The 17647-nt window shown below is 49.4% G+C and overlaps 1 protein-coding gene across 1 annotated transcript in view; it reads left to right on the top strand.

Moving 5' to 3' along the window:
* The window catches only part of LOC128269361 (transcription factor collier), a 30294-nt gene extending 19107 nt beyond the window's left edge, over positions 1 to 11187 (top strand). Inside the window, exons 6-12 of the mRNA XM_053006804.1 lie at positions 7580 to 7661; positions 8665 to 8842; positions 10103 to 10257; positions 10334 to 10460; positions 10536 to 10766; positions 10833 to 11009; positions 11075 to 11187. Of these exons, the coding sequence (XP_052862764.1) occupies positions 7580 to 7661; positions 8665 to 8842; positions 10103 to 10257; positions 10334 to 10460; positions 10536 to 10766; positions 10833 to 11009; positions 11075 to 11187 (1063 nt within the window). The remainder of the gene's footprint in view (positions 1 to 7579; positions 7662 to 8664; positions 8843 to 10102; positions 10258 to 10333; positions 10461 to 10535; positions 10767 to 10832; positions 11010 to 11074) is intronic.
* Positions 11188 to 17647: the final 6460 nt, after the last annotated feature.

Genomic DNA, 17647 nt, shown 5'->3' with positions numbered 1-17647 from the left:
GTCTCTGTGTGTGTGTTTGATTGTTTTTCTTGCCTCCTTCAGGCCCCGGGACGGCTGGTTGGGGGCCCCCGTTTCCGAATGGCCGAAATGTGCGTTTTACTGCCCACCGACCAATTCGCATTCCTCCATTTTATTGCCTCCAATGTTGGCCCCTGGAAGTGCACGCGTATGTGTGTGTGTGTGTGTGTGGGTTTCTGGACACCCGCTGGCCACCCGAAGACGTTTGGGGCATCACGACCAACAATCGGCGGCCCGCCGTGAGGGGTGGCCTTTATCTGGAGACGAGGGTTCCGGGCGACGGCGATAAAAAGACGGAACAATACGGCCACGGCTCGGGTAAAAGTCGGCATGAAAAACACACGAAACATCGCCATCACCATCACCATCATCGTCGACGGCGGCGGCGGCACCTCGTGTCCTCCTCGTACCGGCCACACGGCCATCAGTTCTTTTTCCGGATCGCTGTTCCTGCCTACGTCCGGCGAATCCTCTGTCCGAAGTGTGTGCGACGGTGCGTGACTTGTTCACCCTTTTTTGCGTGCCGGAGACGCGTTTGTCTTGCCTTTTGCGCCCCCCGAAAGCGAAAAGTGCCAGCCCCGATCGTTCGGGAAAAGTTGCAAAAATGTAACTCTAACTCTAGTTGGCCCGTGAGTTAAGACCGCTGGAAAAATGCGCCGGAGAGGCGATGTTTTTGTAATTAAACTCAAAACAAATCCTGCGACCCCTTTAAAGTCTGGATGTGCCGCTTATAATCGCTAAATGAGGCAACAATCAGGAGGTTGAATTTCCACCAAAAAAAAAGGAAAAGTTCGTCAGGAAACGTACGCACAGTACGTCTAATAAACGCTCAAGAACAACCTTCTCCGGAGTAGTCGGAGCGAGTTAAGTGAAACAACGCCCCGGGCTAATAAAAACTAACTGCACGAGAACGGTACTTTCGCTTTTCGGGGACGCGTTCCGAGCAAAATGGCCGGGGTTTGCGCTCCGCTACGCACGGGACATCATTGCTACTTTTATCAACATCGTTAGGAGAGTAATGGAGACTCGGAACAAGGCACCCCCGGAAAAGAAATCAAGTGAGACATGTAACCGTGGCCAGGAGGAATAAAAGGAGCTAAAAAAAACGGACAGACAAGATGGAAGGAAGCAGGAAGTACAACTCAACATCCGCCGACCGAACAGGACCGAAGGACGGACGTGCTGCTCACGTCCTGCTGCCATCGTTCATGTACCGGAAATGTTGACTATCGCCAGGAGGAGAGCCCTTCCAACGCGCAGCAGCTGTTCCAAGGCCAGCAAGAACCCTCCACCCCGAGGAGGGGACGTCTGCATAAATGTTTGCGTAAGTGCGTCGCCGCCGCCGTCGTGCGGTGGACACGGTGCTACGCATGTGTTTGTTCGCCACTTGGCAGCACGTGAGCCGACACGACGACGACGACGACGACGACGAGACGACGAAAACAAACCATTTACCCAACAACAAGTCCCAACAGCATGGCGTACCGAAATCCCAGAGGCCCCCCGGACTCCGCGGCTCGCCGTCCTGCCATCCATTCCGGAGGGTCGGCTCGCTAGACACGCGCCCGGCGGCCTCGAGCAGATTCTATTCCCTCTTCTTTTCGTTGACGGTCCGGTTCGGTTCGGTTCTGTTGAAAGAAATGTTTCTTTCGCCTCGCCCGAAGAAGAAGAAACACCCTCCGGCGGGGGCGCACAAACCGGAACCGGGGAGGGGGTGGAAAGATTGTATACTTTAACACCCGCACACACACACACTGGCCACCCTTCGGACCAATACTTCCTCACGGTTGCGCGTCCTTCTTTGGCGGGTTGGCGAGAAGAAAATGCCGGCAAAGCGAAGATCGCAGCAATAATAAAAATGTGCGTAACGCGCGCATCCGCCCATGTGTGTGTGTGTGTGTGGGGGCGAAGGAAGGTGTCTACATGTCCGGCGTCGGGCCAAAAAGGAAAAGTCAGCCGAACCATAACAAAGAGCCGGGCCACCATCTTGGAGGGAAATCTCGACAAATTTCCACCACATCCCGCACGCGGCGCAAGGATACGCCGACCGGTACAAGGATTGCGCCGACCGGACCGATGTCCGGTGGTGGTCTATTGTTTGGCTGGTGTATTGGTGCACTCTACACGACTCCGGATTCCATTTTTCATTGCGAAATTGAGCCTTCCAAGAGCACACACACGCGCACGGGGCGAGGGCCGGGTCGAAATGGTCAAGGAAAATCGCATAAAAAGGACCGCCGATCGAAGCCGACCAATACCTTGTTAGCCGTGGGGGCCGTGTTTAAAATCAATATCGATTTCACTTTTCCTGCTCGGGATGATTTTTCACTTTTTGCGGGCCGATTTTTCCGCGCAAAATATCCTGGTAATCCTCTTAATTAAAGTTACATCGCGAAACACCCGGAGGCCCCGAAATAGGTAATTCATAATTGGACCGAATTAGGGCTGACGGGGCGCTTGACCACCGGTTGTCGTGGTTCAATTGCGACGAGTTAAACTCTTCGAAGGAAAAGCGACGACGACATGTCAGCGTCTTCTTGATGCAAAACCCCGTAGCAACCCGGCAACCCGTAGCAACCGGGGAAGCAGCAACTGCTACGTGATAAGAGGATTATGGTTAGAACAAAAGGGATCCGAAGGACGCAAACACAATGTGCGTGGTGCGGGAATAAAAATGAACCGAGAAAAAAGATTATATTCCGTCCTCGAGCGCGGACGCGTCCTTCATGTCAAGATCCGGCGGCGACGATAGAAGGAAGTGTGTGTGACCCAACCAAGCCTTGAACGGAACAAACCAGAAGTAAATTAGATTCACCGCGATAAGATTATGGACCGCAACCCGGGAGAGAGAGCAAGGATGCGGCCACGTGCAATGGCTCTATTGGCTTAGGTTTTTGTTGTCAACCGCCCAAAGATTACAGCTACCAGGAACGAACCCGAAAGGCCGAAGAATGGCGTGGATTGATTTGTCTTTTTCCCGTGTAATTAAGCTACAGATAATGCCGGCAATTTTTCAAACACATTTGAGAGGCTGTTAAAAAAACCCATCAATTATGCACGAGTGCACCTCTCCCGGCTAGTTGTGACGACATATGTTCTGACTTGTTCGAGTGACAGCCCCGTTCGAGAGCTCATCAGCCATCCGGGATCCCGCTCGCTCAAGGATCATTCAATTAATCAAAGAAGCCTTCGAGGGTCCATCGAGCGTGTTTGACACTTTACAATCTGTCACCTACTGTGAGTGGTCCACACAGTGCTAAACCCCTTTTTCTGTCGCAGTGTGCCTCGCGAAAAGGATTACGACGATGGGTTGCAATTGTTGCACAATTACCCTTCGTTAGTTTAAAATGCGGAATTACAAGTCCCACTTGGGAAGTGAAGATGCCCACACTTCAGGGCTGACCGCCGAGCCGCTTGTGGTTGACCGACGCTTGGAAGGAAGGATACGCAGCAACCGAGAGCTAGCTCAGGAAGCCATAATTCTGTCACCAACGGCAACGGCCGTTGGGAAGTGTTGTCAGAAGTGTCAAAACTGTTGCCCCCGGATGCGCCTTGAGGTGCTGCGGTCCCGCGATCGTAACATCTGCGCCCGGCGACGACCACGACGAGAGAATGGGCCGCAGTAAAAGGACACCACAATTTGTCCGTCGAACAGAGCGGCCCCGTGGGATGCTGGGAACCGGGATGTAGCCGGGAAATGGGAACAGGAAGCCGGCTACATGCCCTCTGGGCAATAGAGACGAACATTTGCATAAGGCGGTGAAGGCTTCTGAGAAATATTCCCAAAAGTTGTAGTCACAAAACACTGCAAGTTACACGGAAAACTATACGTTCTTGTAAATTTATGTTACATGACAGGAGCTGCTGGCGTCATAGTAGGCCTGGCGTCATGTTTTGCTGCAACGAACAAGCAACGCATTAACGCCATGCAGCTTCCCAAACAACGGCAATGTTTCCTGGACCGAAATGGTCCCACAGAATGGGAAGAAATCCACGCCGAGGATCACCTTTTTCTGACCTCTGGCCGTCTGGCCGGGATAATATATGGCATTGGTTTCAGTAATCAGGGCTCGTTTCATCCGACAGTCTGGCCTTCTGGTCATCTGCTTTTTTTTAGGAAACAAACCTCCAAAACAAAAAACAACACAACAGTATAATCACTTGCTTTGTGAGCCGAAGCATTAAGGTCATCAACGCGCAAGCAACGAACAAAAAAATGGCATAAAACACATATCTACGTAACAACAAACACACCCAACCGGGCACCCTTCTCTCTGTCAACAGCGAGGCGATTTTTTAATGTCTCTTGTGTCTCTTCCGGTCCTGTGTGGATACGGAGGCACTATACTGTTTTGTCGCGCCCCTCGAAAGCAGGACATCGGTTCTCAATTACCCGGCACAGATCCGTCCGAGGCCGATCCGACCCTTACACATCATCACGGCGGCCCTACTTGCCTGCCGCCGCAGCTACCGGGCGACGGATGTGAAAAGTCAACCCAACCCAGAAAGCAAATCGATCCCCACCGCCAAAGGACAAAAAGGCGAGCGCGCGCGCGCGCCGCAGGAAGCCGACACAGGAAGACAGATTTGAAATGGAGTGACACAAAATAAATATGGTAATTTTCACCACCCCCCGGCTCAGGATCGGATGCTGCGGACGGTGGCTTTTTTGTTGCCAATTTTCTTCTCGAGTGGTACTTGCCCGAGTGGTGCTGATTCAAACACTTTTCCGAAAAAGCTTAGCCATGATTCCGATTAATTCGCATGGCCATATGTAATTTTATTAGGTCCCTTTCTGGGACCCCGCACTCAATCCTCTCGGCTGATGGATGGGACCTGCCAGAGACATAACATTGCCATCGGTGGTTGTAAACTTTGTGGAGTTCCATCGAAGAAGTGCCAAAATTAGCATATGCAGGACCGACGCTTCCGCACGATCTTGGGCGGACCTTGCGGGCCACATACAACACCCCAGACGACGGCGTGCCCTTTGCTCTCTGCCAAAAAAATAGCAAGCCGCGGGCGCCATCCGACACCAACCACACGACCCCGAGGACGACGACGATGTGGAGGGCACGTAAAATCGTAACAGATTTCGGAGCGCAGCAGCATACAAGTGTCAGTAATTGATTAGGGCCCAGCAGCTCGCTCCGCAGGACCTTCGAGTAAACAGATCGCCCACTTTCGACGCGACTCTTCTGGGTCACACGGAGGGCTAGATGGTCCGGATCCGGATGGTGGATGCGAAGATGATGGATGCGTTTTTGCGCCTTGCGCCATGGCACTATTAACCGAACGGAGGAGGAATTGGCCTTTAAATCCGACCAGCATCCACCGGCCAAGGTTTAGCTTGTTTTTTTTTGGAAGCGCCCGTGTGGAAGCGCCGATCCGATTCCCCTCATCGACCAACCAACTGTAAATAACCAACTCAATTACCATGCCTTTGTAAATATTTTATTATTTTTGTACTGTTTTCCTTTATTAATAACTTCTGGTCGGGCGCTCGCAGGACAGCGAGAGAGAGCGGTCGGAAGCTGGTACCGGAGCGAGCAGCCCTCCATAGCCCTGCTCGTGGCTACCCGCTGAGTGTCTATTTAATATGTGATTTGCCCACTGGCAAACATCTGTTAGACTTTTGCGCTAGGTTAGGGTTCCTCCGGCTTTCGTCCTCTTTTTGCTCTGGTCGCTTGTTTTTTCCGGCAGGGGTTCCGAGGCCACGCTTCTTCGCGCCCTCGATGGATGGGTGAGTTTGTTGCCGCTACGAAAGTGAAACTATATCCTCTTGTCCTGACCACACACTCTCGACGAGAGAGAGCGAGGGCCGCCGCCATCCGGATACGTTACTCGGATCGAAGTGCCCAACAGGATCCGGACTTCGCTGCGTGCTTCATGGGGGTGATGATTTGTTTCACTCAGCTCGGCAGGAGGTCCACTGAAGTGGCATTATGCAACTAAATGCACTTGTTTCGCCAACTACGCCAGAAGGAGCCGCCGGAACGGTGGCAGCCCTCGGAAATTGATGCTAATTTTTGGCGGCCCTCTGCGGCCCCGCGGCTAATGGGCAGGTATCGGATATCCTTCAGCTCGGTCTCGTCACAGCAGATGAGCTGCATTGTGTGGATCAGTTTCGGTTTTTTGTGGTCGCTGTTTGCTCGCAGTTCTGGATGAGCGGAGCCACGAAAATTGCTCATCTGTCGCAGATTTGGGTCGGCTTTGTGGATTAGGTTACGGCACCCGATCGCCATCATTAGCTCGAGAGAGAGAGATGTGGTGTAGTGGCGCGGAGAGGTGCATCTGGCCGATCGTGATCACCTTTCCAGTTTCTTCTACACATAATTATGCCACAATAACTCATTCCGTGACTCTAAATATGCAAATTCGGTCCGTTTACTGTGCAACTATTGTGTGTGCCAAGATTTATTACAGGACGACAAATTACTGTGCAAGGGCCACGGCGTCAGGTAACGGCTTCGGCGTTCGGCGGTCCAACACTCCTCTTGATGGGAGGAAAAACCGGCAAAAAGTTAACGTAAATTAGACACAAAAACTCGGGACTCTCCGGGCTCCGTCGGAACCAAACCGTTTATGGTAATTACGGATGCTTCTACGCAATAAATAAATCGTCCCAGGCAATTATCAGAAGCACCATTTTGAATCGGACCGAACCCCGTCCCGCAAGACCCGCGGACCCCGACGACGATCTTGGCGGATCTCCCCGATGGAACTCCGGGGAAAGAAACTCCGTACTCCGCGCGTAGAACATCCATAAATCAGGACCCCGCAGCGGAACTGTGCAGGCCACTTCAGTCAAGGCGCGGCGAGGTGATTTGTGAACCACGCCGGGCCGGGCTGCTGGAGGTAAACTACACAGGACAGATCATTTGCATACGACCGGGGAGGGCACAGAGTGTTTACACGCGGACACTTTCGAGTGCTCGGGCACACAAACAAACAAACGTCTGACACTCCAATAAACTGTGTTTGTCATCGAGCGTCGCACCGCCTTGACAGAGTTCCCGACCGGGGATTCGCTGCGATGTCCCCAGGCGATGTTAAAAATCGGTTCAAAAATGGGCCACGCTGCTTCCGGTCCGGACGAAGTCGTACCCAACAAGTTGTTTTTCCGTTTGAAGTTCGCTTGTTGTTAGGACACTCGGCGTCAGTGTTTTGGGCCCCCGAGCACAATCTGCTGCCAGCTGGCTGGCCGATTCCCGTGGTGAATCGTTTAACGGAATTCCTCCAAAACGGATCTGGATTCTCTCCGGGGAGCCCTACGGAGAGCGCGCGCAGGGTGTCAACGGATTTAACCTCGGGTGGCGGCGGCTGCGGCGGGTCGTAAACTGTGGTGCGATTTTACGAGACGGCACTTCCGAAGAGCGGTGTTGCCCAATTTGTACCAATCAGTGCTACCGGAGTGCTGCTCCGCCTGTGGAACGTGCCTCTTACGGCACCCGAGAGAGATCCGAAGGCGATCGACCAATTTTTAAACTCCATCTTCAAAGAAACTCCTTCGCCCCGATTTAACACCCTTTTTCCCGCCCTCTCTCTCGGCTCGTTACAGATTTTTCCTTAAGTTTTTCCTCAAGTGCAACCAAAACTGTCTGAAGAATGCTGGCAACCCGCGGGACATGCGACGATTTCAAGTGAGTATTAATCATCAACCTGTTGCCTGCAGTGGACTGAAATAGAATAAATCATACGCTCCAGGTTCTTGAGGGCGGCGATCAGAAACAAAACAGAATTTTGGCAAAGAAGGATCCAATTTTGAATACTCCGGCCTAAGTACTCGTCCGAGTGATAAACATGTTCTCAAAAGATTAACGATGAAAAAGCGCCGACAATGTTCAAACAGATGTCCAGTTCGGGACCGGGACCATAAATTCGAAGGCACGACCCTCAGCAACCTTCGGTCGATGCCTCCGGTTGGCCCCTCGAACGTCTCCACTGACGTGGTAGTTCACGTGAGGTGGTGATAATAAATTGTCCCAAGATGGATGGTGGCGATGGAGAAATTAGTACAAATAGCGTCTCTGGCCGCCCTCCCGGTTGGGCTAAAAATAGAGAAAGGAGCTTCGTTTGCTCCGTTCGGTTAATGAAAATGTCACCGCCTACTTAAAGACGGCGTCCGGGACGGGAAGAAACGAAAGTAACTACGCGGAGCGCTCTGAACCTATCAACGAAACGAACGGAAATAAATTGTGTCCTCCCCTCAGTCTTCTTGGTGGTTTTTGTTCCATTGGTCTTGGCCCGGGACTGATCTCCTTTTCTTATTTTAACATCTTGCTTTACACGCCATTAAAATGTAGTTTTGCTGGCTAGATGGTTGCGGTGAAGCGAACCAACTTCGAACCGGTCACCATGGCAACCGAGTGTAGTTGCCTACGTCGATTCGCACTTTTAGAGATCCTCGAGCCGAGTCCTTGAAGTTTCGTGTGACACGCAAATCAGACGCGCAGCGCATCTTTTTATGCAATTAATTATATTCTTTTTGTTTGTCTCTCTCTTCCTTGTCCCCGCCCGCACCGCACACCTCCCAAAAACCCTCTTTCCCGTGTCCTCTCCCACCGCAACGCTCGCGTGGCCACCCGGGGGCCACTCCACCCAACGACGGCCCAACGGTACCCTCCAATTACCCATATATTGCAGGTAGTGATAGCGACCCAGGTGGCCGTGGACGGGCCGCTGCTGGCCATCTCGGACAACATGTTCGTCCACAACAACAGCAAGCACGGGCGCCGGGCGAAGCGGATCGATCCCGAAGGTACAGCCAACTCCCCCTTGGCAATGTCGGGCCACCATCTGGCCCCGGACAGTACGTACGACGGTCGGTTTCAAAATTTATTTCTCAAAAACAAACCCAACACACACGCTAGTTTCTAGGACCCCATTTTTTTTGTTAGGACTTTTGCGTTCCATAGTTAGGTTTGTGTGGTTGTGTCCTTGCTCCTTTTGTTTTGTATTTTCTATCATTTAAACGATTGGCTACATTGTTGACTGTAGATTGTATTGTGGTGCTTTTTATAGTGTTTTTGATTTCCCGTACCCACTCGTCACTCGTTCTCGTTTACACACCATTATTGTCCCTCAATTGGCCACATCCTTTCCGGCAACCGGCGAGAGCCCGGCGGTCAGAGTCAGTGATTTGCGTGATGTTTTATCCAATGGCGCAATGGCCAATAAAATATCACGCACCAATAGCTCTGGCCCCCAAACCCGGGGCTTCGCCAACCAGCCAAATCGCAAACCCGGAAAGACTCTTTCTGCGGACGTCGTTCGTACACTCAGGAAGTGCACGGAAAAGCTCGTTACAAACCGCCACCCGGTTTTCGGTACGCCGCCATAAACTATCTCTAATAATCGGAATTCAAAGTTTGGCGCATCTCACGGATCATAAATTTGGCTTCGATTCGAGAACACGGAAGAAACTATCGCATAAGGAGTTATAAATCAGGACGTAATCGGAGCGTTGAAGTGGAAAGAATTTATTTGGCACTGAATCACAATCATTTGGCATCTCTTGAGTTACTTTTCCACAAATTTTGGAACTCGGAAGTCTCGTTAAAATCAATCCATTGTCCCACCAAGCCCTTCAGGCTGGTTTGCGTCAACCCAGAACCGTGCCGTTAATGAACGCGATGGTCCACACCCGCGGTGGCCAATGGACAATGTGTGGAAAATGCAATTTTCCCACTTTCCTGCCGGAACGGAACCGGAACGAGTCCGACGAGTACGGACTGTGTTCGCTTGCAATTAAGTTTCTAGTTTTCCCATCACCGGATCTGGGCCTGGAATTGGAAAATCTGTCCAGCACTGCGGGCGGAGCGGAAATGGAATATTTGGTGGCCTCTTGCTGATAACTCGGAGCCCCGAGCAACATGTGGTTGAATTTTTAATTTCGCTTTCGCCAGACTTTCGCGTCTGGTTTCGGTCCGTGATGGAGAACTTTCGCGATTTCGACCACCGGTTACGGTTTGAGAGACAGCTTTTCCGTCCAATTCCGACACGGCCGCCTAGAAACGTGCTCCCTCAGCGCACCCTGTCAGCGAAACCGTACCATAACCGCTGCCGTCCACCCCGTTTGCAGGCATCTACCCCCCGCTGCCGATGGCTACGCCCTGCATCAAGGCCATCTCGCCGAGCGAAGGCTGGACCACGGGCGGTGCCCAGGTGATTATCGTCGGTGATAACTTCTTCGACGGGCTGCAAGTCGTCTTCGGGACGATGCTGGTCTGGAGTGAGGTAAGTGGCCACCACGGGGCACTGTGTGGCCGGCAGCCGGGTGTCTTAATTAATTATCCGTTTTGCCCATCGCCAGCTTATCACCTCGCATGCGATCCGAGTTCAAACGCCACCCCGCCACATACCGGGAGTCGTCGAGGTAACCCTCTCCTACAAGAGCAAACAGTTCTGCAAGGGATCGCCCGGTCGCTTTGTCTATGTCTGTAAGTAGTCACCGAAGGGCTCTACGGTCCAGTCTCGACATTCTGCTAATGCTTCTCACTCTGTGCCCTCGGTAGCCCTCAGTGAACCGACGATTGACTATGGGTTCCAGCGGCTCCAGAAGCTGATCCCGCGCCACCCGGGTGACCCGGAGAAGCTGCCGAAGGAGATCATTCTTAAACGGGCCGCGGACCTAGCGGAGGCACTGTACTCGATGCCTCGCTCACCGAACAGCTCGTCCGGCTTCAATTCCTACAGCGGCCAGCTGGCGGTTAGCGTGCAAGACGGCACCGGTCAGTGGACTGAAGGTAAGACGGCGATTGGTCTAATCGATTGAAGCGAGTTGTTTATCGGAATTCTTTCCCATCCCCCAGATGAGTATACTCGTGCCCAAAGTAGTAGCGTGAGTCCACGGGGTGGATACTGTAGCAGCGCCTCGACACCGCACTCGTCCGGTGGCGGATCGTACGGAAGCAGTAACGGGTACACAACGGCACCCAACATGACCGGCCTGTCGTCTTCGCCTGCCAGCGTCTTCAATTCTACCACAAGTGAGTCGGATTGTCCTCGCGATTTTGTGGACGTCAGTAGCTAACGCCTGATTAACCCTTCACAGGAATCAACGGTCTGATGAGTGGCGGCAGTGGCTTCAGTCCGTACTCGATGACGACCTGTGGCACGCAGGGATACACCCCAAGTCCGCTGGCGGCAACCACTACAACCAAATGAGCCACGCAGGCAACTGATGGTGAACCGAACGATTAGTTTGTAGAAACAGTCACTGTCACCGAGAATGTTTCCAGCGACGACGAAATAGACGATTTTTGATATTTTATTTTTAGTTAATGATCCCGATTTTCCGCGTTTTTGGTTACGTGCAATAAAATGAAACGAACTAACCACTAACCTACGCAATACTTAGCCAAGCAGTCCACGGTCCTGTCTGTACAGTTGTGTAAAGTATCCGTTTATCCGTATAGAGTTGCGTCGATTGTATAAAGGAACGAGTAGGGAACCGGAGGGGAAGCTTGCCGGTTATACGACGGTGGGCGTGCGCGCCGGCACTCTTGTTGGCGTGTGTTATTGATAAAGTAGTTAAATTTTTGCCAAAAACAAAACCAGAAGAAAAACGTAAGCTTAGAGCACGATGGAAACCAAAAATGGAAACGAAAACTCACGAACGAATGCAACGAAACTAGGCGATCCGAAGCGATAAGGTAGTGTTTTAGGAAACTGCGGAACGGGAACGAATCAATCAATCGTGAACATATCGCAAACGAAATTAGGCCGTGGCCCCACGGCGAACATATCTTTATAAACTTATAAACGAAAGCAAAATGGTACACAAATTTATCGCAGTCTAATTAATGAACATAAAAAGCATTAAATTCATACACAATCTCAATGTCGAAACTACACCACAATCACAATCTTATAGAGTCACCAAAAAAATCCTAGCAATCAAATCAAACCAATAACGGTCAAACACGAAATCACAACAAACTTTTGATACAACCTAATACCGATTTTTTTTTCGAAGCGCGCAACCCGCACACAAGAACCGGTACCAAAAATTTGTATACGAGCTCGCGTGAAACTATGATTTTAATTTTTTTGAATTTCATCCGTTTCTACTGGCAGCAAGACTTGGGATTTCAAACTCGTGCTAGTTCAAGGTAGCTAAAATGTACAAACCGTTGCTCCGTTAAGGGAAACTGTAAAAACAAGCCAATCACAACCACATTTCACAATTAGCTATCAAGAGAAAACAAAACGAATAGTACACGTGAAGGTGAAATTCCATAAATCTAAATCTACGACACTTTCAGGACACACGAGCGGCTGCTTGTAACATGGTTAAAACTAAAATAAATACCACATAGAACGATACATAATTTTTGTGCATCATCCGCAGACCTACTTGATTAACGAATTTGGATAACCAAACTACAAGCGAGCATTCGGCGGGGTATCTGTTTCCATTCGGCAAATAGTTCATAATGCGCGACCGTTCATTGGTTACAACCCAAGAAAACCAGAAACCAAAAAGAGCCTGCGGACGAAATTGAATAAAATGTCGCAGGCAGCTCGGAAGTAATTTATTGGTGTGAACAAAATAACAAACGGAATAAATGTGTACAGTAAATGAGTTCATTAATTGCAACGAGGCATTAGGGCATTTATTTCACTACTCCGAAATGGGTTTCAGATGTTGTGTACCATTCTTTTACATTTATTTAGTTACAGTTTTCGTTCCAGTTCCATGGTTTTCGAACAACGATAAATACAAGGATGAAAAATTACTTTATTACCGTCCGTTTTCTGAACGTGTTTTAGTTTACGCTACCATTTGGGCGATATTTTTTGAAAACTGGAAAGATCAAATGGTTCGTTAGCCCTGCAATCTAGAAGAAGCCGATATTTTGACCGACTAACTCCGTTGACCGTTATTTTGTTGTTATTACCTGATATTTTGTCATGATTACCAACTGGGTTTTACGTAGGTAGCTAAAATATCGAGTACTGTCCACTTTTCGGGTGCGGTACGGGTAGCGTTCTGTACATTTGAGGGAAATTCTGAACTTCAGCGGTTTTCTAATAGCCTACGCTCAACCGCCAATCTATCAGTTCTGCTGTGTCCGTCCTACTGGAATTACACAAAATTAGCCAAGCGAGCAGTTGGGTGAGCCGTATTGTTTGAAAGTGAAGTTGTTGGATTGAGAAAAGTGCTCTGTCCGTGCTAGTGGAACAACATACATCAGGTTGTTGTTTGATTCAGTGAAGTGAAAAGTGAATCAAGGTAAGTTATGTTTGTTATTTTTGCTCTCCCTGATAGTTATAGTTAGATCTAATCAACGTATTGGAACGAGGTTTAATGGATTTTGGTTCATTTATGCTGTTTATCTGCTAATTCGTAGTTAATTCGTAATTCGTACGTTCTAACTGTTGGTTTGAAATTGGTTGGCAACTCTATGCACAGTGCAAAAACTTGCGTACGAGTTTTATCCCTTCAACTGTCAAAAGGCCTTTATGGAAGGCCTTTAAAGGCTGGAAATCTGTCACCGAACTGTCAGTTCGAGCACATTCTTCTTGCTTCTTCAGATCGTATCAAACAATTTCCGCCAATCTACCGCAATTTGTTGAAAATTTCGTGAAAATTGCCTTAAATAATCATCATCCGCTCCTCTATCACTCATCACTACTGTAAACTGCACGTTAAGGTGAGTGTTGTTTCGCCAACCGACGGTATTCTCGATATGCGATCAGGCTGCGGGACAAGCGGAATCAGAATCTTACGCACGCACAGGTAGAGTGTTTGATCGGCACCGTGTGAGGAGTGGATGCTGTGCTGTTACTGTTATTCGTGCATCCTTTCTTGATGGCCCAACCATATCACAATTGAATGATTTGCCTCTAAACATTCGCCACGCCAAACCGTCTGTCAAGCCGGTGCTGTTCAAGCCGGGTTTAGGTCGGACAAGTTACCGCGGTTCACCGACCCCAGTCGTTGCTTCACCATCCACCCAAGGCGTTTGAGAGGCGAGAGACGTTGGGATCCTATAGAACAATGGTTAGAGTAAGGTTTTCTTTTCTTGTTTGCAGAATGGCATCCAACGCAAATTTCGAGCAAGGAAACAAACAACGGCGCCAATCGGAGGCTGACCCTGAAGCTGGTCCGAGCTCGACACGTCGAGTTCGATCGATCGAGAACGATCGATACTACGAGTACCACAGCGACAGCGAGTCGGAGCTCGACGGTGATGAGCTGGAGGCCGATCGCAGAGTCTTCAACAGTGCCACGGAGCAGGAGCGTCATACGGCGGCGGGACTCACACGCCATATGACGCAGATCACCCAACAAAGCCCCAAACATAGCTTGGCAATGCTGAAGCAGATACTGTGCATGCTGGGGCCATATTTTCCCGGCATGCCGAAAGATCCCCGCACCGCGCTCACGGGGCCGTTGCACATCGAGCCCCGAGAAGTCCTGAGTAAGTGTGCCTGTTGTGTGTGTGTGTGTGTGTGTGTTATTTATATTTCATTATATTTACGTTACTCCCGCTGATAGAGCAGTCTGTAACTCTTGACGCTGTAACTCTTGACGCTGACGCTGTCAATAGCACCAGAAATATTAACATTGTCTCTGGTGCAGGCCAAGACCGGGCAGCGGATGTAGCGCCAAATAAGATATTTACATTACTATTAAATTACTCATTTATATTTACATTATCATTACAGAAGCCGGAATTCTTGAAAACGTGGTCAGCGACACCAAAGAAGTTAAATTTGATGTCCATGTCGGTGCGGTGAAAAATTTTTGGGAAACATTTACAGCTAAAAGTCGAATGAGCAACGATGATTTTGATAAGCTGCAGACCGCAATGTGTGAGGTCCGCTTTCCGCATGAACGGAAAGGCGGACAGTTCGGCAGGAACATTTGCCTCTGGACCCCTTCAATGTGGGGGTACATCTTAGATGTGGTAGGCTACGTGATTTTTAATCAGGTGCTGTCGCAACAAGATTTTCAACTCTATTGCAAGTTACATTGGGCGGTTGTTGTTTGTAACCGCACTCGCAATAGAGAACTGTTGCAATATGCACAAAAATTACTTGAGTTGTACCTTGCAGACTACAAAACCATTGTCGGGTCTGTACCGTCTACCGTCCACAGCCTTCTCGAAATCTTAGACATTGGGCCGTTGCAGGGCCAATCATCCACTCAGTTAAACCGTCCCTACCCTACGGTTACGCATGAAGGCCGTAGGGTTGAAATAAGGGAGAAGTTCTTGCTGAGAAGTGAGACCATCTCAGCAACCGATGCCAATAGCTGGTTTTTGGTCAAGACCGAAAATGGCAAGGATGTAAAAGTAGCTAAATTTGTAAAGGCATTGGCATCGGAACAGGACTTTGGGTCTCTGGTCGTCTTAGGACGACCTTTGGCAAAGGCAGCGATGAAGGCGTTCACCCATCCGGTCAGAGTGCCTGCTGCGTTGAACGTCTTCGTCGTAGAGCACAAACAAGCATTGAAGAAAGCACAAAGGTATCGTATCAGCGATATAGTTTGCAAACTTTGTGTAGTAGACCTGCCCGTCTACACAAGTTTTGTACCTCTGATTGAATCATTCGCAGAGTTATTCGAACTCCCAGAGTTCAAATAATGATTCAATCAGAGTGCAAAAACCGCTCCTTTGTGCTTTGTTGAATGTTTGTAATGTCGTCTCGTCGCCCGAGCCGTGCCGTCTTTTTAATTCGGCGTTGCCGTGGTGTGGTGGTTTAATCGCCCTGGAACGAAATGTGCACGGGCACAAAGGGTAAGAATATGAAAAAACCGCAACCAAATGAGTTGGATCTGATTACTTATCGTTTTTCCCTTCCTGCAGCGTCGAATCTTCTGTCGCTGTCCGGCGCTGTCGATGACACATCGGATGCGAGTTGGTATCAGTATGTCACCATCCGTAGCAGGAGAACGATTGGGAAGACAATTCAGTACGACGACGACAATGCCGTTGGAGACATCAACAAACTTAGCAAGCATTGGCTGATTCTTAGCACACCGGAAGTGGGAAGTGTTCACGGGGAACTGGGTGGATCGGAACGTGGCGAATGTCCTGCGCCACATCAAACTGTTCCTTATCGACGAGGTGCAGGTAATGGAAGATAGCGTGAGCGTGGCGCAAGCTTGGAGCTCGTCGTGGGGCGCATGAAACTCATCGATGCCAGAATTGACCTTGATCAACTAGCAAACGACGGCGTAGATCCAGCGCCGATGCTGGATTCAATCCGCTTCATCGCCGTATCGGCCTGCGTTTCCAATGCGGACGATTTCGCGCGCTGGCTGCAAAACGATCGCAACGTGGCCGCATTCAGTTTCAACGAGACGGACCGCCAGACGACGCTTAAGGGCTACGTGCTCGGATATCCGTGCATGCGGGCGCTTACAAGTTCGAGCTGAATCTGAACTATAAACTGGTGGACAGACTATAAGTACGCCTGCGAGAAGCCGGCTCTCATGTTTTGCTCCTCGTGTAAAAGCGCAGAGACGACAGCCAGTTCCTTTGCTCGCGAAATACAGATCAAACGGAAAGCAAATGACCTATAACGCATTTTTTCCCCACCAAAATGGCCAACGATACGATGAACGTGAGGTTTGTGAGCCCTTGTATACCAAATTTCGAGTCAATCGGTCCAGTAGTGTCGGAGTCCATAAGGAACATACGGACAGAACTTCATTTATATATATATAGTTATATATAAATAAATTTATATATTAATTAAAAAATAAATTCTACCCATCCGTTGAGAATTTGAATCGAATAAACAAATTGACAGCATTTAGCAACTCACAGCATCCGCGAGCTGTCGCCATTTTGTTCAGAAGCTGTCAAAAAAAGAAAAAAGAAAACTTTGTTGGTAAACAAAGCGCAAAACAAATCACAACACGAACAATTTTTCATTCTTCTGTAATAAACTGTTGGAGTCGAAATGGCACCTTCGAAACGGTCTAAAGCTTCATTTGCAGCCGAGTAAGTTGCCGGGGAGACAAGGATCGATAATAAGAGGTGTGATAACAAATATCTTTCTAGAACCACGCCTATGTGTCGAAAGTGCCTGTCGACTGATGGCACTTTGGAGCCGGTCTCTTCCGACGAACGGGGCGAATATCTTTTACAACAAACGTTTTCCTGTGCAAATGTTCAGGTAATATGCCCTTCTTAAATTGAATTTTCCCATGCTTTCGTAATGTAACTGAAATGTACGGGATTACACGGTTGGAGGTTTGTGTTCAACGTTCTTCATTGCTCAATACTTTTGCTCTGCTATAATTTTCCACTTAATACCTATCGTGGTGATCCCGTTTATCCTGAGCCCAATGTTAATGTAACTTCTGCTTAGCGCGCTTCACACAGAAGATGCAGTTCGGGTGGTCCCAATGGCTATTCGTTCTTATTGTTTACCCAAACGCGCTTCTTTCCTAAGAACAACGTTCGCGCTGCTACATTGTTTCTCGTGTCTGCCTTCTTCACATGTACATTGTACCACTTAAACTGGGCTACATCCCCCACAGTAACGGTTATGACATGCTCCTCATCTTTTTGCAGATGAAACTATTTGCCGGATTTCCAACGTATTTGTGTTCGGCATGCAAATCGCGGTGTGATTTTCTGGACAAGTTGCGCTCGATATGGAT

The sequence above is a fragment of the Anopheles cruzii genome, chromosome 2 (genome assembly GCF_943734635.1).
Source record: "Anopheles cruzii chromosome 2, idAnoCruzAS_RS32_06, whole genome shotgun sequence".
Classification (NCBI taxonomy): domain Eukaryota; kingdom Metazoa; phylum Arthropoda; class Insecta; order Diptera; family Culicidae; genus Anopheles; species Anopheles cruzii.
This window is presented reverse-complemented; position numbering and strand designations above follow the sequence as displayed.